The following is a 25,779-nucleotide window of genomic DNA, read 5'->3' as shown; positions in this document are numbered from 1 at the left end:
AAGAGCAAATAGGCCTATGGTCTTTTCCCAGCTCCAGCACTATCACTATTTCTCATCTAGAGAGATGAGGGGCTTACATGGCCTCCACTTATTCTTTGAATATCCTAAAACACTTTGCAAACCAGGATGTTCGATGTGATGAGGAATGCCTACTGGAAACATACAAGTGTTCACATGACGGTGGATATTTACAACCAGCCGTGTTCAAGGAAGTAGCAAGAGCAGCTGTCCCAGGACTGTAGATATCTTGCACAGTGCTGAGCAGAAGGTAGAGGGACAGTAGCCCCTGTTAAAAAAGTACATTCCTGTGTTGAGACTCTGAAACTTGCATAAACACAACTTGCCTTAGACCACAGCAAAGAAAAACTGCAGTGAGAAACGGGGAAAATCAGCAGTGTCCCTGCCTCCGCAGACCACAGCCCAGGGAAGGAGCAGCAGGGCAGGGTCCTCAACTGTTACTCACCTGGAGAACATCCTGTTTTGCCCTTTGGTTCTAAAAGATAGGGATGAAAACCGGGGCTCTCCAGGGAAGCAAGGTGCAGGAGCTGAGACCAGCCCAGGGGAGAGCAAGCCTGTGAATTCAGTGCTCCTGGCAGCTCAGGCAAGGAAGGTTCTATGCCTGGAGCCTGTGAAGCCCTCACGCCAGGAAGAAAGAGTGCAAGGAATGCCGCTTCTAACTTAAGATTCTAAACAGTGTTTCTCGAAGGTGAGCCCTAAACTGTCCATGTAGGCATTACCTGTGCGTGCTCATCCAAACGCAGATTCTTGAGCCCGAGTCTAGACTAGGACTCTGCGGTGGAAATCTGCAATTTTTAGCGAGCACTTCAGGTGATTATGAGGCATACAAAGTTGGCCCAAACAGGATCTCTTCATCTTGGCACTTATAAAAAAATAGAGCAGAGTCTCACAATGTTGCTCAGGCTAGACTCAAACGCCTGAGCTTAAGCAATCCTCCCATGTCAGCCTCCCAAGAAGCTGAGTCTATAGGCTGGTGCCACACAGTACCAGGCACTGTCAACATTTTGTGCTAATTCCTTGCTGTGACGGGCTGTCCTGGGCACTGTAGGGTGGAGAGCTGCATCCCAGGCCCTTACCCAGTAGATAGATGTCAACAGCATCCTTCCCTCAGTCACGACAACCAAATATGTCTCCAGATGTTGCCAAATGGCCCTTGAAAGGCAAAAGCACCTCTGGTTGAGAGCCACCATACCGTAAGGGGAAGACATAAGAGAGATAGGAGTCTTTAAAAACAAATTTCTGAGAAATACAATGATGGATGATCTTTAAAAGGGGAAGAGGAGGCCAAGCACAGTGGTTCAGGCCTATAATCCCAGCACTTTGGCAGGCCGAGGCAGGCGGATCATGAGGTCAGGAGATTGAGACCATCCTGGCTAACACGGTGAAACCCCATCTCTACTAAAAGTACGAAATATTAGCCAGATGTGGTGGCACGTGTCTGTAGTCCCAGCTACTCGGGAGGTTGAGGCAGGAGAATGGCTGAACCTGGGAGGCAGAGGTTGCAGTGAGCCAAGATCGTGCCACTGCACTCCAGCCTGGGCGACAGAGCAAGACTCTGTCTCAAAAACAAAACAAAACAAAACAAAACAAAAACGGGGAAAAGCATAAGCTGTCCTCAGCTCCAACGACCCTAAAAATCATGACCTTGCCAGGCTCGCTACTCATAGGGTGGGGACAGGGCTCTCCTGAAGGAACACGTCATCCTGGGGAGAGGGAGACCTACAATTTGATGAACACAGAGGTGGTTTCTATCATGTGCTTCTAGGAGTGAAACCCCTGAGAATCCCTGACCTAAGGGCCTCAATGTGGCTGCAGAGGAAGCTTTCATAGAAGCACCCATGCCTAACAGTGCAGGAAGGGCAGGGAACCAACCAGGAACAAGACTGAGTGGCCCAGGCCTGTAAGAATGGGATCAGAAGAGCTGAGGCCGCAGACATGCTGATCCTTTTGGAAAACGTTAAGGACCAAGAAAGGGCTTTTAAAATTGGATTAGGAGTGATAGAAAGAAGAAGGGATAGGCCCATATTGGGGTGAAAGGTGTTCAGTGAACAGATGATAGAGAGAAAGAGCTACTAAACTCCCATTTTCTATCAAGGAGAACAATCTTCAGACTGAAAAGGGTGAATCAAATGCTGATATGAGGGAATTGGAACGCATGTCAGGGAAGAGATTGTGAGAGAACATCTAGTCACACTAAATGAATCCAAATCTTCTGACCCAGATGAATCACAGCTCAGCGCAGAATTCACTCACTAAAGAGACTTGCTCGCTGCAGGCACTCTCGAGAATTCAGACAAAATGGGAAGATGCCCAAGACAAGACAATGTCCAATTCAGCAAAGGGGAGAGAAGGCAGATGCTTTGCAAACTACAGATTGGTGAACTGGACATAGATCCCTGGCAGAACTTTATGGTCCAGAAATGCAGCCCCCAGAAGCCAGCCCAGCCCAGGCTGCTGGAGAACAGGTCAGGCCAGACCTACGTCATCACCTTTTGTCTATTCTAAGAGATGAAAATTAACAGGCATTGTGAAGTCCCTGTGCTCAAGTCCAAAAACACTAGCCATATGCAGAATGTGGGAGTGTGGCTTCCCAGTGTGCATGCTAAGGTGCCCCGAGGGAGCTGTGCTGAGGACTGGAAGCCCCAGGATGCGCTGTAGAAGACAGCCCCTCACAAGCAGGCATAGCACAGCGCCATCCAGCCCCACCCAGGCACCAGGACGTGAAGGATGGAGACAAAACCAAAAGGAGAAGTATCGGATCACTTCTTGCAAAGAGTGCCTGAAAGAACCTGGGACAACAGTTTCACAGGAAAAAAACCGAAGTCAGCCCTTAACTCCCCAACCTCCACACATATAGGAGGCTGCAGGTAGGTGCTGTGTGGCTCTGTAACAGCCACAGTGACTCCGTGGGGTGGGAGTAGAAGCAACAGGTCCTAATTCTATACTGGAACACGGAGCTTAATCCAACATAAAGAACAACTACGAGTGACCACTAATGAGAGGAACCACCTCAGGAGGAAGAAGTGACTGAGTATCTCTCTATACATTCTAGTAGCCATGTTCATATATTATCTCAGGGAACCCTTAGCAACACTCCAGTAAGGTCCATTAAAAATGAGGAATTGAGGCTCAGGAAAGTTAACTAATGCAGTTAGCAAGTGCTGAGGACAGGAGTCTGACCCAGGGATGAACCCAAAGCCCATGCTTTTCCAACCTGGGAGCTTCTAGTCAGCAGCTAAGCCGTCGCCAGCTGGGAAGACAACCGGAAAACATCTTGAAAGTGCCTTCTAACAGGGGAGATTCCAACAATGATTAGAATGAATAAAACAGGATTTCAGAAAGCAACAAATGTGATTGCTTTATTAGTAATAAGTAAGTACAGATCCAAAACACAATTTTTTGTCCATCAAATTGACAAACTTAAAAAATGACGAAAATAGGGAAGGGGGAGCTTTTAAATTATAATAAATTACACAGATTTTAAATATCTAAATGCCAAAAGTAGTATCTATAAAATTAAACCAACAGATCAGGAAAACAGAGTAACAATAAATAACTAGAGGTTAATAATTCACATTATATAAAGAAGTCCTATAAATTAATTAGAAAAGGACAAACTGCCTAACAGAAAACTAGCCAAATGATATTTAGTGGCAAGTCTCAAAAGAAGAAATATAAAGGCCCAATACACTTATGAAAAGAGGCTCAGCCATATTAATAATGATATGCAAAATTCTGTGCCATCACCATGCTGTGATGGTGTAGGTGTGGGCCAAGGAACTCTGAAACACTTTTTGTTGGTACATATTTTTGAAGAGAAGTTTGGATGTATCCATTGAAATTAATTGTAAAAGATAAAAATAATCGTAAATGTCCATCCACAGGAAATGATTAAATAATGGTAATCCCTATCACACAGTCATCAAAAAAAAAAAAAAAAAAAAAAAGGAGACTGGTGTGCAAAGAGACTTGATATGCAAAATTGCCCCAGATGTACTGTTGTGTGCAAGTTACAAAATTAACCTATGAAATAATAAACTGTGAGCCTATTTGTTAAAACAAACTATGTTTGTATTATTTACACAAATAACGTTACTTAAGATGTACGGAAGAATACACACCAGTAGTTAGTTCTGGAGATTAGGAGCCACACTTTGCATGCTTTCACAGTGTTTTTTTAACTTTTTGGAAATGTGCATTATATGAGTAATTAACTTAAAAAGTGAAAAGGAAACAACCCAATGCTGATGACAGCTCACGAGACTGGCACTGTCACACGCCACTGGTGGAGTGAGAGCCGCTACAGCCCCTATACAAGGCAATCTGGCAACCAAAAGCCTTATGATGTGCAGGGTCTACAGCCTAGTAAACCACAATTCTTCATCTATTTCTCTTAAGAAAACAAGTTCAGGCAGCTAGAAAGTTTTTCAAAGTAATCTAGTTTTTTCCTAATAGGAAAAGCCTAAAGTAACTTAACAGCACAATTATAGGGGACTGGTGGAGTAAATTATGGTACATCCACATAGATTTGATGCGGAAAGAGGGTTCAAACTAGACTGCGTTTTTAAAAGGCTACCGAATGGCATGTATGGTTACAATTCCATTTTTGCAAATATTATAACATTACAAATATTACCATAGCAGAAGCCAGTCCAGGCATGTATACACCAAGAGATTTACAATGGTTACCTCTCTAGGTGAACTGATTTGGTCAATTTCATCTTATTCTTTGGGATTATCTGCATTGTTTTTTTTCCTACATGAACATGTGTTACCTAAGACAAGTATAAGCAATTTTTCTTTTTTCTTTTCAAAAAAAGCAATGCTGCCCCATTGCTGGGTAAGCTCCAAGCAGATGGTTGGGTAATTCCCACGACACAAGTACCAGGGCAGAGTTTTTAGGATTGAGAGGGCCTGGCTCCCCTGCTGGCACCAAGCAATACTCAGTTACACTCAGAGAGGAGCTCCATCTACGTCCATCCACCTCAGCCCAGGCTCTGCCACTGGCTGGTCTCTGATGCAATCTGTCCTGACTGCAGAGTTGCTGTATGTTTGTCAGGTGTTGACCAGGACCTGAACTGGACTCTGTAGGGGGAAAGTGTGTTAGGTTATGCCACCACATGTGGCAGCCCTACAAAGAAGGGGCAATGGGAAGTGGTCAGAAAAGGCTTCCAAGGTAGGCAGGGCTTGCCAGGTGACCTTACTCTCCAGGGACAGATGATGCTGCTGGACAGCATGCCAGGTATGACTGGAATAGGGCCTGGAGCCACAGGCAGGGCCCAGATCACAGAGCCCTGCAGGCAGAGCTAAGGAATCTCAGCTCTCTCCTGAATGCAGTGAGAGCCACTGATGAACTCTAGATAGAGTCTCCCTGCAACAGGTGGATGCCAGATCATAGGTGGAGGAGGTTTTAGCTTCAGTTCAAATGAGAGATTAGCAAGGAGCCACCATCATGGAGGGAGGACAGAGACAGCATGGGAGACATTAGCTCAATGATGTGGGCAGGACTCGGTCACCAGCAGAGTGGGGGTGGCACAAGCATGTTTTATAGACAGCCCCAGCAGAGGCCAATGGCTAATATCAGATTGCCTTTCTCAGCATGCCCCCCTCCCCAAGGGCCAAGGGGCAAAGAAAAATACCAAGGGGGTTCTACTGGTCAAACGAGCTGATCAAGGCTGGACAGGGAAGAGCCGACAAAGGAAGGAAAGGAAAAGGCCCTAGAGTACCCATTTCATTAAAATTATCTGTTTAACAGTCTTTTCCAGCAGGGATAGGTGGTAACCCACACACATGATGGACAGGCACTCCTGGCTCTTCAACCCATAAGTACCTATTTAGCAGGCTTAATGTGCTAGGGGAAAAAAACCAACATACAATAACACTGGAGCAGGAAATGCTGCATATTCATGTAGCTGCTGCCAGCTATGGTGTAGGAATCACTTCAAGATGAGGTACTGATTCAGCCTGTGCTTAAAATGACCCCAGCAACAATAATGGAGGAAATGACATAAATCAGCAGCAGTGAACATCAAGCTTAACCATGAGATTACCCCTTGGCCTTGCATGACAATTTCAGCTCTCCTGAAAGGTATATATTTGGCTTTTCCTGCAGCACTGACCTTTACTTCTCTGGACCAGGGAAAGAGAACAGGAGAATAAGAACCTAAGTGTATGCAACAAGGCACTGGCATGAAACCCAGGCTGGGGTCTGCTGTAGGAGACGACAGGCAAAATGCCTAAGAACTCACTGAAGCACGGTGGCTCTGGTGGATCCTGACTTACACCAAAAACAAAAAAACAAAACTCCTGGAAGATAATATTTTTGAGAAAATCAGAGAAACTAATGTCAATTATCTGAGGCAAGAAAGTAACATTATAGTCATGTAAGAAAATGCCCACAGTTTTTAGAGATGCATATTGAAGTACGTAGGGGGAAACTTCACGGTCACTGGGGTTTGCTTGAAAGTACTTAAGAACAAAAGAAAAAAGGCAGAGAGACGAGCAAATGTGGCAAAAAGTCTGGGGGACAGGGAAAGAAAGGCTCGGCGCACTGTTCCACTTAGGGTAAAGATCATTGTAGGTAATTTAATACAGACTCAAACAATCCTCTGAGTGGCTGGCCCAGTACGGTCAACTGGTGAATAAGTGATCCCCTGAATTTAGCCTGCCAAGGTCTACGGGCAGCAAATCATTCACGTGACAACTGGTACAGATTTCCAGACCTGTTTCTTTATCTGTAAAATGGGAATGACAGGAGTCCCTTCCTCACAGGAGCGTTCAAGGCTGTAACAAATTAGTACCTGTGACATACTCAGAACGCATCAGGCATTTTTGCAGCAAAGAGTCAGGCAAAGTCAATGATTACTGTTATCAATCAGCTCACTGGGTCACTGTGAAGGTCAAAGGAGTCAGTGCAGGTGAAGTGCTTGACTACTGCTTTGCAAGTGGGACCACTCAATAAATGTTAACTACTAGGGCACCAAGAAAACCAGCTTTGGAGACAGAGAGGTATAGTCTGTTAGCAATATTGTATTAATTCATTTACTTCTCAAAACCACCCTAGGAGATCAGAACTACTATGATTCCTCTTTTACAGATGTAGAGTCTGAAAGCCCTGATTAAATCTTGGCTCTGAGGTTGAACAGCTCAGGCCAACTCTTAACCTCTCAGTGTCCTCATTTTCATTGTGATTTTCGCCACACTCCCCAACCCCACCATCAGGAAACCAAACTGGCAGGTCTTGGGCACTGTACTTAGCAAAGTGCAGGTGTGCAGCCGGTTCAGCAGGGTTCCTGGCTCAGACATCTACCCCAGAGAAGCCTGGCTGCAAGGCCCAGGAGGGCCATAGCCTCTCTAGTGTGCAAGAGAGGTTGCAGTTTCTGCTTCCCCTCACCTCAGAGATTAGTGTGACATATGAGAGGATTTCTGCAAAGTAGGAGAGGAGACTGAGGTAAAGAAACATATTTTTAGCAAACATACCAGAAGCAGTACGCAGAGTGGACTCAAGGAAGAGGGTAATATGTGGTGGTAATGGAAGTGGGGGCAGTGAGGGAGATGATAATAGTAGTAGTGGTGGGAGAGGGGGCAGCAGCAATCAAAATGGTGGTGGCAGTGAAGGTGTGGAGGTGGTGGAGGAAGAGGGAAAAGCAGAGGTTGCAGAAGTGCAGGTGAACGTGGAGGAGGAGGTTATGGAGGATGGTGGAAATGGTGGATGGTAGTGGTGGTGGTGGTGGTGGTGAAGGCGAAGTTGGTGATGGAGTTGGTTAAAGTGTAGGTACTGGAAATGAAGCTGGTGGTGGAGAGTAGAGGTGGCAGTGGTGGTGGTGGTGGTGGTGGAGGCTGCAGAGGTGGAGATGATGACAGAGATGGTGGTGGTGATGGTGGTGGGGGCAGAAGTGGGCTTGGTGAAGCAGTTGGTAGAGGTGGAAGTGGTAGAGGTGTAGTTGGTAATGGAGGTGGTTGCAAGTAGAGGAGGTAAAATTGAACGTAGATGTCAAGGTAGAGTTGGTGGAAATGAAGGTGGTGGTGGAGGAGGAGGAGAAGAAGTGGAGGTGGTGGAAAAGGAGGAGAAGGAGGAGGTAGTGATGAAATAGGAGGTAGTGGTGGTGGTGGTGGTGGAGGAAGAGAAGGTGGTGGTGGTAGTGGTGATGATGGAGGTGGAGGTGGAGGAGGAGATGATGGTGGAGGAGGAGGAAGAGGTGATGGTGGAGGAGGAAGAGATGATGGTGGAGGAGGAGGAGATGACGGTGGAGGAGGAGATGATGGTGGTGGTAGGGGAAGAGGTGATGGTGGTGGTGTAGGAAGAGGAGGTGATGGTGGAGGAGGAGATGACGGTGGAGTAGGAGGTGATGGTGGTGGTGTAGGAAGAGGAGGTCATGGTGGTGGAGGAGGAGGAGGAGGAGGTGATGGTAGTAGAGTAGGAGGTGATGGTGGTGGAGGAGGAGGTGATGGTGGTGGTGGAGGAGGAGGTGGTGGTGGAGGAGGAAATGGTGGAGGAGGAGGAGGGCGTGGTGGAGGTGGAAGAGGAGATGGTGGAGAACGAGGTGGTGATGGTGCAGCTGGTGGTGGTGGTGGAGGAGGTGGTGGTAGCAGTGATGATGGTGGAGGTGGTGGAGGAGGCGCAGGAAGAGGAGGAGGAGGATGAGGTGGTGGTGTAGTAGTGATGGTGGAGGTGGTAATGAAGGAGGAGGAGGGGGAGAAGGATGTGGTGGAGGTGGAGGTGGCAGAGGAGGATGAGGTGGTGGTGGTGGAAGAGGAGGAGGAGGATGAGGTGGTGGAGGTGGGGAAGGAGGATGAGGAGAATGAGGTGGTGGTAGTGGAGGAGGAGGAGGTTGTAGTGGTCATGGTGGAGGAGGTGGTCGTGGAAGTGAAAGAGGTGGTGGTGGAAGTGGAGGAGAAGGTGGTGATGGTGGAGGAGGAGGTGATGATGGATGAGGGGGAGGTGGTGATGGTGGAGGGGGAGGAGGTGATGGCAGTGAAGGAGGTGGTGATGGGGGTGCTGGTGGAGAAGGAGGTGGTGATGGTGGAGGAGGAGGAGGAGAAGGAGGTGATGGTGGTGAAGGAGGTGGTGATGGGGGTGAAAGGTGGTGATGGGGGTGGAGGAGGTGGTGATGGTTGAGGGGGAGGTGGTGATGGTGGAGGGGGAGATGGTGATGGTGGAGGTGGAGGTGGTGGTGGTGGAGGAGGAGGCGGTGATGGTGGAGGAGGGGGAGGTGGTGATGGAGGAGGAGGAGGTGGTGGTGGTTGAGGAGGAGGAAGTGATGATGGTGGAGGAGGGGGAGGTGGTGATGGTGGAGGGGGAAGGGGAGGTGGTGATGGTGGTGGAGGAGGAGGTGGTGATGGTTGAGGAGGGGGGAGGTGGTAATGGTTGAGGAGGGGGAGGTGGTGATGGTGGTGGAGGAGGAGGAGGTGATGGTGGTGGAGGAGGAGGTGGTGATAGTGGTGGAGGAGGAGGTGGTGATGGTGGAGAAGGAGGTGGTGGTACCATTACTAACTTTTATGGTGGTACCATTACTAAAAAAAGGTGTTAATGGGCTAACCAGTTGGCGGTACCCTTCTCTAGCCTAACCTTATGAAAAACTTTCTGATTCAAAACTCTTCAAAAGTCCCTTGGGCTCAGATTCCTCACTCAGCAGGTTAAAGAGTGCTCCCCATGACGGTGGGAGGTGGGCCTCTTCCCCCAGGGAAGCTTTCCTGATGTATTGTTTTCAGGTCATTGTTAGCAGTTCTCTTTGAATCCCCAGGCTCTGGCAGCTTCTCTTTATAGGCCTCTCACACTCACATCCTCACTGTAGGGGGCTCTGCTCTGAATCTCTGGTGCAGACTCTGGGCCTGACAAAGTGTAGGCCTCTCTCACTCGCAGAAGTACCTGCTGGCCACATCAGAGCGACTGCAGGCAGGTGGCGGCTCTACCAACGAGACACATCCCTCACTGAGCACGTGTCTGGAGACCTCCTCCTTCTCCAGTGCCAGGGAACCTGAACCCTACATGGAATCCAGCTTCAGTCTCCATGACAATGCAGGACTTGTGCCCTTGACACAGCTCACAGGGCCTTCACGCCAGTACAAGCGAGACCTCACTTTGTCCTCAGTGTCTCTGACAGGCAGCATTTGGCACTGCCAACCACATTCTTCCTGGACTCTTCTCCACTCACTGATGCGGGAGGCAGTGGGAGGTAGCATGTGGGGGTGGAAGAGCGGGCTCTGGAGCCTCGTGGATCTGACTTCATCTATCAGCCACATGCATGGCTTCTGGCAGCTGCTTCAGCCTGCTTCCCAGCTTTTGCATTTGTAGAACATGTGTAATATAATTTACCTTACAGGGTTGCCGCAAGGATTCACGATGACTTGTGTAAGAGGGCCTGGCATATAGCATATGCTCACAAAATTATTGTGACTGTCATTCTGTAGGACACAGAACTCCCTGTCTGATACTTCTCAATCATCTGCTGGTCATCTCTGCCTCATAAGTGCATGCCTAGAATTAAACTCACAACCTTCCCCAAGTGTAGTGGCTCACCTAAATTTTCTCTTTATCTTAATGGCACCATTATTCTTTCTCAGGCCAGCCTGTTTTCCCAGCTGCACCACCTGTGGCCTCCCTTCCCACAGAGCACCTCGCTGGGGCCAAGCTCTCAAGCCAGAAGCCCCAGTTTCCCCATGACCAGCTCTGCATGCAGCCCACTGACATCCTGCTCCCTCCAAACACAGCTCCCACCAAGAAGACTTCTGGGCAAAGGCTCCCTCCTCCTCTGGAACCCCGCTGCGTCACTGTTTCCTGATTGCACACACACACGTTCCCTTCTTTATTCCTGCAAACATTTACTGTGCACCTATTCTATGCCAGACACCGCATCCCCAGCTCTTGGCGATGAATCACCTGATGAATCAGACCAGCAAGGAGTGTGCTCGCAGATGTAGAGCAGCCACAGGCGCTAACAAAACAGTGTGGCAAGGGCTAGAATATGCACAGGGCCCAAGCCTCAGCAGGGGACAGAAGATGGAGCAGCAGGTGATTCTGCAGTCCCTATGGGGCACTCCAGTGAGGTGTAGCTCCACACCCAGCCCCCATCCTGTGCCAATGCCCCAGGTCTCACAGCACCTGACACAGGGTTTTAGCAACTCTACTAGACTGAATGGATATGGAGTAACCCGGTCAGAAGAGGAGGCACTCAGAATTACAGAACTCAGAGGAGGCAAGAGCTCAGCGGGCTGGGTGCAAACAGATGTGGGCTCGCAGCGGGCCTGCTGCATTCCAGCTGTGTCTCTCCATAAGGCAAGTAGCCTCTCCCTACTGGTCTGTCCTCCAGTCGCACAAGGAGGTGAGACAAACACACAGATGGGCCTGGGAGGGCCTGGAAGGGCCTGGAAGAGGATGTTCAAGGCCTGTAAGGTCCCTGGGATTTGGAAAGCAGGACCTGAGCAGAGCCTTGCAGGCCAGCGAAGAGGGTGCCTGGCAGCAAGGGGCAGCAGAGGCCATGGGGCACCCCTGCTGGGCTGCCTTCCTCAGCTGTAGCCCACTTTTATGAAGCCTCACATGCTGACTCTTTCCTGAGAGCACAGCCAGATGAACTCTCAGCAACTGAACACACCTGTAACTAACACCAGGGTCATGAAAGGAAGCCTTACCTCCCCACCACAGAACCCCTGCTAGTCACTGCTACCCCCACAGGGTAACCGTTATCTCAGTTGCTAACAACATAGATGTGCTGTGCTGCTTTCACCCCTTCTGTAGATGGAATCACACAGTTTGCAGGTCCTCTTCCTTAGCCGGCTCCTTTGCTCAGCAGTGTGTCCGGAGTTCCAGCAGCAGCACCTGCAGCTGTGGACATCTCACTTTCATGCCAGCAGTACTCTATCATGAATACTACTGGCACTTGCCTCTCTCCTGATTTTCAGGACTATCATGAATGACACTATCATGGACATTCCACAGTCTCTCTTCTGGTGAACCTGGGGGCACATCTGCACCGGGTGCAGAATGCTGGGTCCTGGGGCATACCCAAGTTCAGCTTTAAAAGATGCTGGCTATCAATCTTCCACAGTGGCTATGCCAACTTACACCCCACCAATGGTGTCTTGGAGTTTAGGTTAAACCACATCCTTGCCAGCACTTGGAGCTGTCTGTCTTTTCCACTTTGGCCATTCTTCCAAGTGTGTAACAGTATCATGTTGTGGTTGTAATTTGCATTTCCCTGATATGTACTGAGGATGAGCTTTTTTCACATTTGCTGACCACACCTTTTCTTGTGAAGTGGAAATCCTGTATTTAATTCCTCCACCAAATACCTTGTGTAGCTTGTGTTTCCCTACACACCAAGGGACAAGGCTGACACCAGTGTGCCTGGGATAGGCACGTCTATTGAGCAGTGTCAGTGAGAAAACTGCAGGGCTATCGGGATCAGACGATGGTCTTTTCTTAAGAAAACTTGATTGGCAGCAGGGAGTACAATGGGGGAAAGGGCTGACTGCTCAGAGGCAGGGCAGGGAGGCATCTGAAAGGTGCAGGGAGGAAGACTTCAATCCTGGGGAAAGGAGACAAGGTCCAGGAAGAATACGTTTCTCCCTTTCTTCCTGGCTCAGTTTTTGACGCTAACCCTGAAAAAGACCTTCTCCACTTCATAGCTGCTGACTTTGGATAAAGTGAGATGAAGCATTTTACAGAGCTGAGAGGTTCTCTAGTCACAGGAAGCCTGCATATGGGCATCCTCCCATCTGGCATCCTAATCCTCGGCATCTCCCTTCCCTCCCAAACCTGACTATGGGATTCATAAGGCAGGAGCCACAGCTGTCTGAGCCATCTCTGTGCCTGGCATTTAGCAGATTTAAATTGATGTGGAGTAAATGAAGGCTTGGCGTTTATTAAAGAGGAGGAAGAGGACAGAAATAACATGAAAGAGGACTGGATACTGAGGTCAGGTACTCTGATGGTTGCTTCACACAAACTACCACTCACCCCAAAACAGCTGGCAGGTTAGTCCTAAATCCTCATTTCAAAGATAAGGAAACTGAGGCTAGAGAATGTAATGACATGCTCAGGGTCACAAGGCTGCTTACATGATTGAGGCAGAAGTAAACTGAGGTCTGCTGGACCCCAAAGCCTACTCATCCCTACCACCCTACTCAGCTCCATGGTTGACTGCAGAAGACAAGGCCTTGGCCAGCCACAAGTGGTCAACTCCATGGGCTCTCAGGGTCTCCTTCAGGGCCACCCAGCACCGAGGTTTCTACTAGAAGACAATAAAGTGTGCTGGTTCTGAAGAGGCACAAGTCCTCCCTTAGCCCCATAATAGCTGAATCCAGGCACGGTGTGGGTAAATCCCACTCCTGGTTCTTTTGCTTCCTGCAGAAAATTACAAAGTGGCAGCTGAGCAAAGGCTCCGGAGCCAGGTGTGCGGTGGTAGCACAGCTAAGATGGCAAGGGGTTCAGTGGCCATGACTCAAGCCAGCATAGGCAGTCGAGGGTCTCACGTTCCTGGTCCATATGCCAGTATGGCAGATGCACCTGAATGTATGTTTGGAGTTCTGAGCTAAGGAATCCGGGAATGGCCAACCCAGAGATCCATTCCTTATCTATAAGGAACATCTGAATCTTCAGCCCTTGTTAAGTGAAAATCCATGGAACACAGCTGTACAGGGCATTGAGGCCCTTTGTTTTGGGTTAAATCAAGCTTGTCCAACCCGTAGGCCAGAGGTTGCATGCAGCCAAGGAAGGCTTTGAACGTGGCCCAACACAAAGTCATAAACTTTCTTAAAACATTACGAGATTTTGTGATTTTTTTTTTTATTTTTTAGCTCATCAGCCATCATTAGTGTTAGTGTATTTTATGTGGTCCAAGACAATTCTTCCAGGGTGGCCTAAGGAAGCCAAAAGATTGGCCACCCCTGGGTTTAAATGAAGGTTGCCAGGTAGAAGCTGTTAGGCAGAGTGCTAAGTGAAAATGCTATGGAAACTACATGCTCTTTGGGAGTAGTGGTTCGCTTGCTCAGCCAGCCATGGGGCCATGCGGTTCTCCTGTCCATCCCACTGCCACTGGACTGTCCCTGTATGTAACTTTTCTGCAAATAAAACCCTATGTCTCATTTGCCGGCTCTGGGGCTCTTGTCTGAGCTCTCAAACATGGTGCCATCCCTATTGAAGTTAATAGGGGTCCCGTGCAAAGATGCCCACAGAAATGGACAAAGACCTTGTTCTATGACACTGTCAGATGTGTGGAAACACCTGGGGAGTGCATGGCCCCAGTCTGCTGGATACTGCAAGACCATCAGAGAAAAGTCTGATGCAGCCCAGAGAGAAGGCTTCCTCATCACAGAGAGCAGGTGTTGGGGTCAGGTCACCATTAATGATAAAAATCCATCTCAGCATGCATATACGTGTGCATGCACACATGCTCATCCATTAATCCAAACCTGAAGCACTGTGACATGAAACAGAGCCCCCAGTACTGCTGTGCACCAGGGAAGGAGCCAGCACTTGCCAGGTGCCTAGCACACACAAACACTTTTACAGGCGTTACTTTCCTTAATCCTCCCATTAACTACCGGCAGAAAGCATTAGCATCTCCATTTTACAGATGGAGAAACCAAGCTGAAAGGAGGCACACTGACTGAAATGCTGTGTGGGAGCCAAGGCTCATGGGCTCTGGTGCCCACACGCCATCAGTTACACCATACTCAATGTCCAGGCTGCTTCTTCACGTGCCATAAGACCCTCACAAGGCCCCTGTCTGTGTCAACACCTCACTGCTTTCTATGGGGAAATGGAAACAATATTGCTCACTTAGATCTTGCAGTGTGGCTGTGAGGAACAATTACTCAGAAAGATTATAAAGCACAGGAGCCCTACAAAATGGGATTTCCATGCTTAAGAATAATCATCTAGGAAATAAATACTGCAGACAAAAAGGTCCAGAAGTCTCTCCCTCCTTGAAAATGAGTCTGGATTTTGTGCAGGCTTTCCTTACCTGCCAGTCTCAACAGGTAGAAGGTGGAGGCTGACCGGCTTCCACGGGTGGATGGCTGCAGGATTCCACTTAGCCCCTTGGATACACCATGACTCGGCCAATAGCCACAGGTATCAGCCTCCCCATCTCAACCTGCTCTCACCCGGGACTGTACTCTGAGCTGTTTTGGGTGGTCAAGGATCATGCAGCAGCTTATCCAACTTTCCCCTGAACAGGTTTTTACTGTCAATTTCTAAACTTAAAGGAAATTGGGGGGAAAAGGAAAGGGATGTGATGATTGGAAAGTCCTGGAGCCGTGTGTACAGAAGCTGGAAATGTCAAGGTCTGCGAGTATTCAACAAATGAAAGTGGAATCGTGTAAAAGCAACAGCTAATAAAAAAAGATTGTCAGATGCTGTGTTTTCCATCTTCCCAGCCATTACAGGAATAAAATTATCCACGGAGAAGATCGAAAACCTTTTTCAAAACTAATACAATTAAGCCTCATTCTTCTGCCTCCTTTCTGCCTCTCCCCCTGGCTCCCCTTTAATCCTCCTATCTCCCGCACCAATCTCCATTTCCTGAGATGTTGGAGGTGCTTTCCTTTTTTTTATTATTACCAGCAAAATGCTGTGTTTAAGAGTCAGAAAGGAGATCATGCTTTTGCACCTCCTTCTGGAAGCATTTAATAACTCTTCACAATCATCTAGGAAACCTCGATTTTTAAAAAGCCCACACCTGTATATGTAAGTAGTTTGGACTTCATTTAATGAAGAGAAAGAAGTCTCATCCAGAATTTCCTCTCCTTTAGCAAAGCAGAGACTTGGTTTCTAAGAAGAGAACTAGGGTAGAGATGAGAGAGGAGAATGACAAAAGGAAAACGTATTTTAGAGAGGCAAAAATGCTGCGAGGCTCTTTCCCTTCCACCCGAAACAGACATGTACACATGCCTCTAGCAGCCAAGCCCAGGGAGGGAAACATGAGGAGCACAAAGGAGACCAAAGAATTGCACAAATAAAAAAACAAAAACACAAACAAAAAAAACCCCTGTGCCTATGAACATATGGGAAACTGTGATAATGAGAGCTATGGCTGGTGGAATTTTTTTTTACCCTTTTCTAGGATCTCAAATCACAATCCTTGTCATTATAAGCTACAGTCAAACCTGTACATGAGACTGCTCTGTGAAAGATTTGCTTGTTAAGGGCCACTCGGAAAGCGGCTCAGAGGTGCACTGCCGTTCCTCAGACTGTGGGATATCACCATCAGCACTCTGTGTTCACGGCATGTCAACTCTGGCCAGCGCCTAAACACGGGCAAAGGTGGACAAGCAGGTGTTGATGGGGCATGGAAGACCCTCCCTCTTTTCCCCATGGCCTGGAAATCCAGAAACCCACATTTCTGCCAGGCTCCACTGTGGCATGGCACAGGAGAAAACCCCTGTGGAAATCAGGGCCCTCAAGCAAACTGTCAATTTCAAAGCTCCAAACCATGACAAATGATTTGCGAAGATTTCCCTGCAATAAGTTGATGGCTCAGGTTGCTTGGTATGCTGTCTCAGGCATGAGGGGGAACAATTTTTTTTTAACCTCCCAACCATCCCCCCCCACATCTTAAGCCATTTCTTTGAAAAATCTGTCATGATCCACAAATTAAACCAAAAAATAAGCAAGTTACCAAATGAATTTTCAAGAGTCGTGGTAGGGTTTTTTTTTTTAAGGCATGATGATGTTTTTAAACCTCATTCATTTCAAAGACTTATCTTTAGAAAAGCAGTGAGTGTGCAGCTGTAGTGCACTTTGATCTTCCCAACTCCCAGGAGAAAATCAATAATACAACTTTAATGTATTTGTATAGCAAGACATCACATTATTATTATTTTTACCAAATGCAGCTTAACTAAAGTGGAAAAGGTATACTGGGACTCAGCACCGCCCTGTGGTGAAAGTGAATTTTTTTCTAAAATTGAACTACTCCAGAGCCAGCCACATTCAACAAAAAAAAGGTGGGGCAGTGGGGAGACAATTAAAAACCAATTATCTCCATGAATGCAACTTGTTGAAAGGCTCTATTTTGGTGCCTGCTGCAGAATGCAGAAGGGCATGTCCAAGGAGTGACTGACAATTGGGCAAATGGGTATTGGACCTGTGGACTCCTCTCTCCCCCCATCATGGTGATGTGTTCTGGTCAGATGCCTTTAGGACCTAGCCCCAAGGAATACAGCCAAGCAGGAGTCTTACCTTCCTCTCAATACGCCCCAGCTGCTCCTTGTAAAAGTTGTCACGGCGTCTTAGCTCTGCCTCTCTGCTCTCCAGCTCCCTGGCCTGCTTGGAAGAGAACAAAGCCCACGTTAGCCAGCAGTGATGGTGCTGGAATGGTGCTGCAGGGAGAAGGTGATGGACATTTCTGCTCACATTCACAATGAGAACAGTAGCAATAATGAATTGAAAACCTTATGAAACGTCAGATCATTCACATATATTGTGCTTAATTTTCACAACAATCCTTCAAGGTGGGTAATTACTATAGCCATTTCACAGATAAACAATAACATTTATTGATTATGGGAGTCCTGTTCACAGTGCTCCCACAGTTATTTCCTTTGATCCTTACCATACTTCTAAAGGGCAGGTGGGATCATCATGATCCCCCACTACAGCTGAGAAGCCAGATGACAACAGGGAGCCTAAGTAGCTGTTTGAAAGCTCATAGCCATTCAGACAGTAGCTGGGGTCTGAACTTTGGTCAATGTAGGTGTGTCTGGCCGCTGGGTGTGCTGCCATGAGCCACACAGCTATGTGTTGGCCTTGGTGGCCTTACGCTTGAATCCATGCCATGCCACAGCCTCACGCTCTGAGTTGGAAGGAGCAGGGATCCATGCCTGCAGGAAGACAGGCACAGAGTCAGCTGGAGGGGTGCTGCTCCCTCACCCGCCTGATGGAGATGGCTGAGTCCCTGTTGGAGCATAGGGCCAAGGGCCCTCCCTCCAGGTCCAGTTAGGCTGAGGGCTCAGCTTACCAGGGCAAGCAACCTGAGGCTGGCAGACCCAGCCCACCCTCAACTAGCTAGGCGACCTTGAACAAGTTCCTGACCTCCAGCTTCCTCAGGTATGATGTATAAAGCTGGAAGGGTACGCATAGCTGTACAGAAGGTTAACGGAAACCCCAACGAAAGTGGGCAGGGTCTCAACAGGCCTCCATAAAGGGTCACCAGCACATGGCAGGGCAGGGATGTAAGTCCCATCACTGGGATACTCACGTCCCCGAAGTCTCCGGGGGCTTCCCAGGACCAGGCCCCAGGGCCCGCTTCTACCCTCCACGGGTCAAATGTGGAACAACTCCACACTGAGTGTCAGGGTGGAGACAGTCACAGAGGCCTGGGAGCTCAGGACTGCCTTTTGTGACTGTAGGGAGGAATAACACCATCTGCTTGCTGTCTACCCCTGTGCTAGGGCTGTGTGTGCTCAGGTTCTCCGCTAAGTTCCTGATGGCACTTAATTAATCCTCACTACCCCCAAGAGCACAAGCTAGCCAGTGGTAGACTGTGAACCTAAGTTCATATGACTTCCAAGTCCTGAGCTTTTTCCTTTTAAGCCACACTATGGTATCAGCACATGGGTTTGAATCACTCAAAAATATGGGGTAAGACATGAACCCAAGTTTTTGAAAGCCCATCTCCCTGGCAGTGCTACTCCTACTGACATAGAACCTTGCAGAACAACCAGCAAGATAGTTTGTAATAAGAGCTGACTACTCACCAGTGCTCCTGAGTGCAGAGTACCAGGAGAAAGACTCAGGCGAAACGGCCACACCAGGCCAGTTGGCTTGGGTGGCTGGCTGAACCCCTCCCTGAGAGTTAAGTTCTAACACTAGCTCTATTACTGACTGGCCTCTAGGAAGCCTGAGCAAGATGCTGTCTTGTCTGTTTTCCCCTTACCTGTATCAGGGAGAAGAAGTAATAACCTGGATCCCCAGGCAGCTGCAGAGGATCTAAAAATGCCAGGAAGGCTTCTGGAATGCCTCTGGAATGCCAACAGTTCAGAAAAGCTAAATACAAACAGTGGGACTAAATGCCAGGAATTTCTCGCAGGGTTTTTCAAAGTGTGCTGCTGAAGCTGTGTCCCAGGAATGCAAGCACGGCTAATCTGCGCTGGGCCTCTCAGCACTCCAGCACTTAACTGTTACCAATCCCTGGTGCAGTCAGAGGAGAAGCTTGTCTGATGCAATTAAGCAGCCAGTAAAGAAAAGTCTCTGAGGGCTCTGGACCTGCCATTTTTTGACCAGCAGTCCCAGCCAAGCAGGAAGATGACGTCTGAAGGCAAAACCATCATAAGGCTCTTCAGCTGCCATTCTCTACAGTTAAGTGAAGCAGCAGAGACAAGGAGGTGAGTCCACCTGTCCACCACCATCCCACTGACACTGTGATGCCTCCTCCGGGCCGAGGCTACCAGAATGCTCATCCTGAAGCTTTCAGGGCCTGTGCCAGCAGGATGTCCAAGTGAGGAATGGGACACAGGACTAAAGTGTTGGGCGAAGATGTCTAGCCATCAGCACCTCCTTAGGCTAGAGACTGTTCACACAAACAGGAAGAAACATTGAGGACATCAAGGCCTACTTTTCTATTCATGTCCAATGCAGCACAATTCAGCAGTTAAGAATGAAATGAACTGTTTGGAGAGGGATGAGGCTATGCCTCCCACTTGAATGAAAACTCCGCGATGTGCACCATATCCCCAACACCTTGGCTTCGTCACAAGTAAGCCACCAGGGTGGCAAGCTCACCGCCTCTAATTCATCTGCTACAAAGCACTGCCCACCAGCTCTGCTCATCTGAGATTTAGAATGCAATCCCAATGACTGACAATGGACAAGAAGTGACACGACAAATGGCTGTAGAAACTGAGTATGACACAAATGCCTGAGTGTCAGTGCCTGGCCCAGAGTAGACACTCAATGACCTAGCTGTGACGTATGGAAGAGCACATTGGGCAGTACCTGCCACTCCACACAGTTGCCCCGCAGTCTCATAGTGGCTTCCTAGCACTCATGAGAGGCCACACAGCACGCAGCACAACTGTGGCTTCAGTGCCTGAGTGTATCACTTACCAGAACACCATGAAGGACACCTCTGTGTGACAGACAGAATTGTAAAAGGGCTGAGGGCACAACAAGGAAGCCAGAGAGAGAATCTCTGCTATCATGAAGCTTAGATCCCAGTGGGAGATGCAAATGTGTGTGCAGATAAATAATTTCAGAGAGATGTGCTGGGGAGACCGTAAGACAGACTCACTTGTAGGGTTAGCGGGTTGCTATTTTCCCTAAGGAGATTTCTGAGACAGTGTTCAGGGAAAAATTTTGGAATTAAGAATGTTGTTTCTAATATAAAGGTAATATATCACCATTATGAACGTGTACTCAGCAGATGACAGTCTTTGCATAGAGAATTGAAGGAATCTGCATGATTTGGTCAAGGACCTCCTCCAGTCAAGACAACACAGTGAGTTCACACTTTGATGCCTCTACCCTACTCCGAACACATAGCATTGGCAGATAAATTATAGAACAGGTGACCAAAAAGACACAGACAGGTTCAAAAACAAGATTAAAGTGTCCAATACCAAACAGAAATGCAAAGCAGTGGGTGGGGCTGAAGCCACAGGCCTGCTGGCTCCAAGTCTGGAGCAGGCAGAGGCAGTAAGGAACCCTCTTTATCATGCAGGGTCAGAATAAACCACATTCTGCACAAGCGGGGCCCTGAAGCCAAGCTGGCGACCTGCAGCCTAGGGATCTCCCTAAAATAAGAAGCTGATATAAAAAACTTCTGAAGACCTCCACTGAGGGACAGGGTTTTCAGTTTGCTTAAACCTAGAAAGCCCGGAAGCTACAGATCCCACTCCTGGATGACAAATGAACCTAGTCACTCAGTTCCTGGCTCTGCAATATCACCAGGACCACTGTGGAGACAGGCCTCAGAAGGCCAAAATCAGACCTGGTCCCGCACTGGGGTGCAGGTGTAGGTGACAATAGAAATATTGAACTTCCCACTCCAAATGAACCTACAAACTGAATCTCAAATATGTGAAGAAATAGAATTTCTAAAAAGACTACCAATAAAAGCAGTAACTGAAATATGAATTCACTCCAGATGACATTAATTTTATAGGACAATATGACAAAGGATTTCAAAAAACTTTTTATTATGCAAAAATTTAAACACAAGAAAGAAGAATATAATAAAACCCCAGATAGCCATCAGCAAGCTTCAACAATTAGAAACTAAAGAGATTTTCTTTCATCTCTACCCTCCACCTTCTCCACCCAAGTTTCTTACAGATCTCTTCATCTACATAGCTTCAATATGTTGCTCTAAAAAATAAGGACTTTTAATTTCTAAAACACAACCATAGTAGTATTGCATATCAAAAACAATTTAACATGAATTCCTTAACATCATCGGATATCCAGCCAGCATTACAACCTCCAATTGATAAATAATTTTAAATATGCATATTTAAGTTGCTCAAAAAGATAAAACAATGTAACTTCTGAATTACAAAAAAGAAATTATGAAACTGAAACAGGCTAACCACTAAATAGGTAAAGATTATACATTTAAAATCTACAAAATAAAAAATGAAATCGATAAGACAAACTCTAAGCTGAGGACAGCAAGGGAAAAATTATCAAACTGAAATGAAGTATGGAGATTTGAGCAAGAATGTACCAATGAAAGACAAAGATAAAAAGTCAGGAGGATTGCTTGAGTCCAGGAGCTGGAGATCAGAATGGGCAACAAAGCGAGACTCCATTTCCACAAAAAATAAAAATAAAAAGTTGGCTATGGTGACACATGCCCACTACTTGAGAGGCTGAGGCAGGAGGATCTTTTGTTCCCTGGAGTTTGAGGCTGCGGTGAGTTATGATCGCACCACTGCACTCCAGCCTGGACAGCAGAGTAAGACTCTGTCTCAAAAAAACAAACAAACAAACCCAAAGATAAAAAGTTTGATAAAAGCTAAGAACCGTGGAAGACAGACTGATGGTCCAGAATGTGTCTAACAGCTGTTTCAGAAGATGAGAAGGGAAAGACTGGAGAGGAGAAACGGGTAAGAGAGGGGAAGGAGGATGGAAGCCAGAGTAGAAGGCAGGTGAGAGGATGGGAGGTAGGCGAGGGGAGGGAGAAAGACACTGGTAGGGGTGAGTGAGGGAGAGTGGGAAAAGGGGAGGGGAGAGAGAGGGAGAGGATGGTAAACAGAAAAGACCAAATAAAACTACAGAAATAAGTGTAAGTAAATTGGTTACCACAAAAAGCACATGAAGGGGGCCTCTAGGATGGCCCCTGATGATCTCCACCTCCTAGGCCTCATGGCCCGGTGGGATCTCCTCCTCTTGAGTGTGGGCTGGAACTTGAGACTCATTACTAACAAATAGAATATGGCAAAGTGATGGGATGTCACTTCTAAGATTTAGTTTTAAAAGACAGTGATTTCTGTCTCGCTCATACTCTTTTCCTTGTCCACATTGATGAGACAAGCTTCCATTTTATGAGTTGCCTCCATTACCACTGGGAAGACAGGTCTCAGAAGGCCAAAATTACATAGTAAGACACTGAGGGTGGCCACTGACCAACAGCCAGTGAGGACTGGAGGCCCTCAGTCCATCAGCCCTCAAGGAACTGACTCCTGCCCACAGTCATGTGAGTGAGCTTGGAAGCAGACCCTCCCCCAGTGGAGCCTTCAAATGAGACAGCAGCCCTGGCAGATACCTTGACTACAAGACCTTAGGGCAGAGGCACCCAGCTAAGCCAGGCCCAGATGCCTGACCCATAGAAACCACAAGATAATAAATGTTTAAGTCACTACATTTTGTAATTTGTTACTTAGTAATTGTTAACTAACATAAGATATGAACTGATTAATCTCACCCTTAAAAGAAAACTGATTATCAATTTGGATAAAAGAAAGGAAAAAAAACCTAACGACTTGCTACTTACAAGAAACCCAAGCCCCCATACTAATGGCCTTACAGAAAAAAAGAAATCCTCCACTGGACATAAATATATAGTGTAATGTCTACTGTTTTATTTTGTTTACACAAAATGTTGAACATTAAATCAAAACTTTAAAAATACACACACACACACACACACACACACACACACACACACAAGTGCATGCGAAAATAATGACCCTCCATATAGAGATAAAATACTGAAACCAGACACATTAATGGCCCCGACTGGAATTAAGACAAAGGGACTTTAAATAACTATGATGAATATGTTAAATAACCTAGTGGAAAAAGGTAAATATCATATGTGAAGATACAGAGAATTTCCACAGAGTGATACAACTATCTTGCCTCCATTGTTCATGATGAGAAATCAGTCTTTCATATTACTGAGGATTCCTTGTAGATGATGAGTCACTTCTCTCTTGCTACTTCCAAAATCTTCTCTTTGACTTTGCCTTTTGACAGCTTGATTGTGAAGTTCTTAGGTGTGGATCCCTTTGAAATCTTGTGCAAAGCCACATACATAGTCTTGGTCTTTTAAAATCCCAGGAATAGCATATGAGCTTTTCAAAGCCTCCTATGGCCACCTCATTCCCTAGCTTTTCTTTTTAAGCTTTCAGGTTACCCTATTATTTGCCCAAATTGTTATCTACCTCCCCAGGCAGCTATACTATTCAACAATTGCCTCTGCTTGTTTTTGACAAATGTCCACTGGGAAAAGGCTGTTGGCATTGGGCAACCTCTGAGTCAGGTTGTATAAAGACGGCCTTATAAGCGGAGTCTCTTTCAGGGAATCACCAGACATGAAAAATAATGACATTTCTCTGGGAATGGAGCTTTGAAGGAGGTCCAACCCTTTTCTGCCCCTTCTGGTGGCTGGCAGGCTGCAGGTCTGCACTGTGCTTGTGGGCTACGGGTTTTCAAGGCTACTGTGGAGCTGCAGGGGAAACAGGGATGGGACATGATAAACTGAAATGCCACAAAGCTCACTTTTCTTACTCATTCATTTTTTTCTTGAACAAATGTTCCTGGATTGATGCAAGCCTTTGGTCAATTTTCAGAGTTCTGAAAAAATAGATTCTGACTACTTTTGCCAGTATTTTCATTGCTTTTATGAAAGAGGATTTTTAGAGGCCCTTATTCTACCAGTTTCACTGACACCACCGGAAACTATAAAACAGAACCAAATGGAAATGCTAGAAATCCATTTCTAGCATGATATGGCATGAATTCATGGATTTATTAGCATATTGGATGGAGCAAAGAATCAGTGAACTTGAAAACAAGGCATTATAAATTATCTAAATTAAAACATAAGGAGACAAAAGAATGAAAAATAAAATGGAACAGGGCCCCCAAGATCAACAGAATAATATCAAATATCCAAAGCATACATTTAATTGGAGTCCCAGTAGAAGAGAAAAGTGGGGTAAAAGAATTAAACTATATGGCCAAGAATTCTCTGGGGTTGATTGAAGACAACTAAGTCTGAGACAACAAATCTGAGAAGCTCAGAAAAATTCCAAGCAGGATGCTTTTATAAAATTCTTAAATAATTCCTTAAGTAATGGGATATCTTTGAACTGAGATTATGTTTTTGAAAAATAATTTCTAGAGCAACCCTAAAAAAGTAACCCCAAAAGCACAAATAGTCAATAGAGGAGATCATGGAATTCTAAATATATTGACTCATCCCCACTCTCCCCTACCAAAAACAAACCTGCAAGAAAGAAGCAAAGAGGAACAAAGAACAGATGGAACAAACAGAAACCAAACTTCAAGATGGCTGATTTAAATAGTCGCATCAGAAATCACATCAAATATAAACCAACTTAGTCCTTGTATTAGTTCCTATTGCTATGGTATGAAATTACCAGAAACTTAGTGGCTTAAAGCAATATAAGTGTCTTCTCTTACCATTCTAAAGGTCAGAACTCTCAAACAGGTCTTATTTGACTACAATCATGCTGGTGGCAGGGCTGTACCTTTCTAGGGGTTCTAGAGAATAATCTATTTCCTTACCTTTTCCAGTTCTAGCTAGAGGCTACCCCCATTCCTTGGCTCATGGCCTCACATCACCCTGACTTCTGCTACTCTTATCATATCTTCTTTTCTGTCTCTCCTGCCTTCCCCCTTCCCTCATAAGGACCTTGAGATTACACTGAACCCACCTGGATAACAAAGGATAATCTCCCCATCACATATCCTTAACTTAGTCACACCTGCAAAGTTCTTTTTGCCATGTGAGAGAAAACATGCACAGGCTCCAGGTACTAGAAGGTAGACATCTTTGTGGGGTCATTATTCTTCCTATCACACTCCCCAATGAGAAGGCAAAGTCCTAACTATGTGTTATTAATAAGAAATAGCTTTTAAATACAAAGACACAAAAATTTGGGGGAAAAAAAGAAAAATATATATTGTGCAAATGCTAAGTAAAAAAAGCTGGTGTAGCTATATTAATATTAATTAAAGAAGAATTCAAGATAAAAAATAAGACCAGATATAAAGAGGGGCAGTTCATAATCATAAAAGGAACAATTATTCAAGAATAACAATTCTAAATGTATAGGTACTTATAATAAAACTCCTAAATACATAAAGCAAATCTGAGAGACTAAAGAGGAACATAAGTAAATCTATAATCACACATACTTTGATCTCCTGCTCTTAAAATATTGATAGAACAAGTAGACAAAAAAATCAACAAGGATATGGAAGATTTGAACAGTATTATCATTCAACATGACCCAAATGACATGTATACAACACTACATCTAACAAAAGGAGGAAACATATGCTTCTTA

General features: G+C 46.4%; 1 protein-coding gene across 2 annotated transcripts in view; it reads right to left on the bottom strand.

Annotated features, from left to right (window-relative positions):
- The window catches only part of CHCHD6 (coiled-coil-helix-coiled-coil-helix domain containing 6), a 238,501-nt gene that overhangs the window by 87,933 nt on the left and 124,789 nt on the right, over positions 1–25,779 (bottom strand). The window contains exon 5 of one of the 2 annotated variants that reach the window (XM_010380582.2): positions 17,201–17,287. In XM_010380582.2, coding sequence (XP_010378884.2) covers positions 17,201–17,287 — 87 coding nt within the window. The remainder of the gene's footprint in view (positions 1–17,200; positions 17,288–25,779) is intronic. The other variant, XM_010380583.2, reaches the window with a different exon arrangement.

The sequence above is a fragment of the Rhinopithecus roxellana genome, chromosome 1 (assembly GCF_007565055.1).
Source record: "Rhinopithecus roxellana isolate Shanxi Qingling chromosome 1, ASM756505v1, whole genome shotgun sequence".
Classification (NCBI taxonomy): domain Eukaryota; kingdom Metazoa; phylum Chordata; class Mammalia; order Primates; family Cercopithecidae; genus Rhinopithecus; species Rhinopithecus roxellana.
This window is presented reverse-complemented; position numbering and strand designations above follow the sequence as displayed.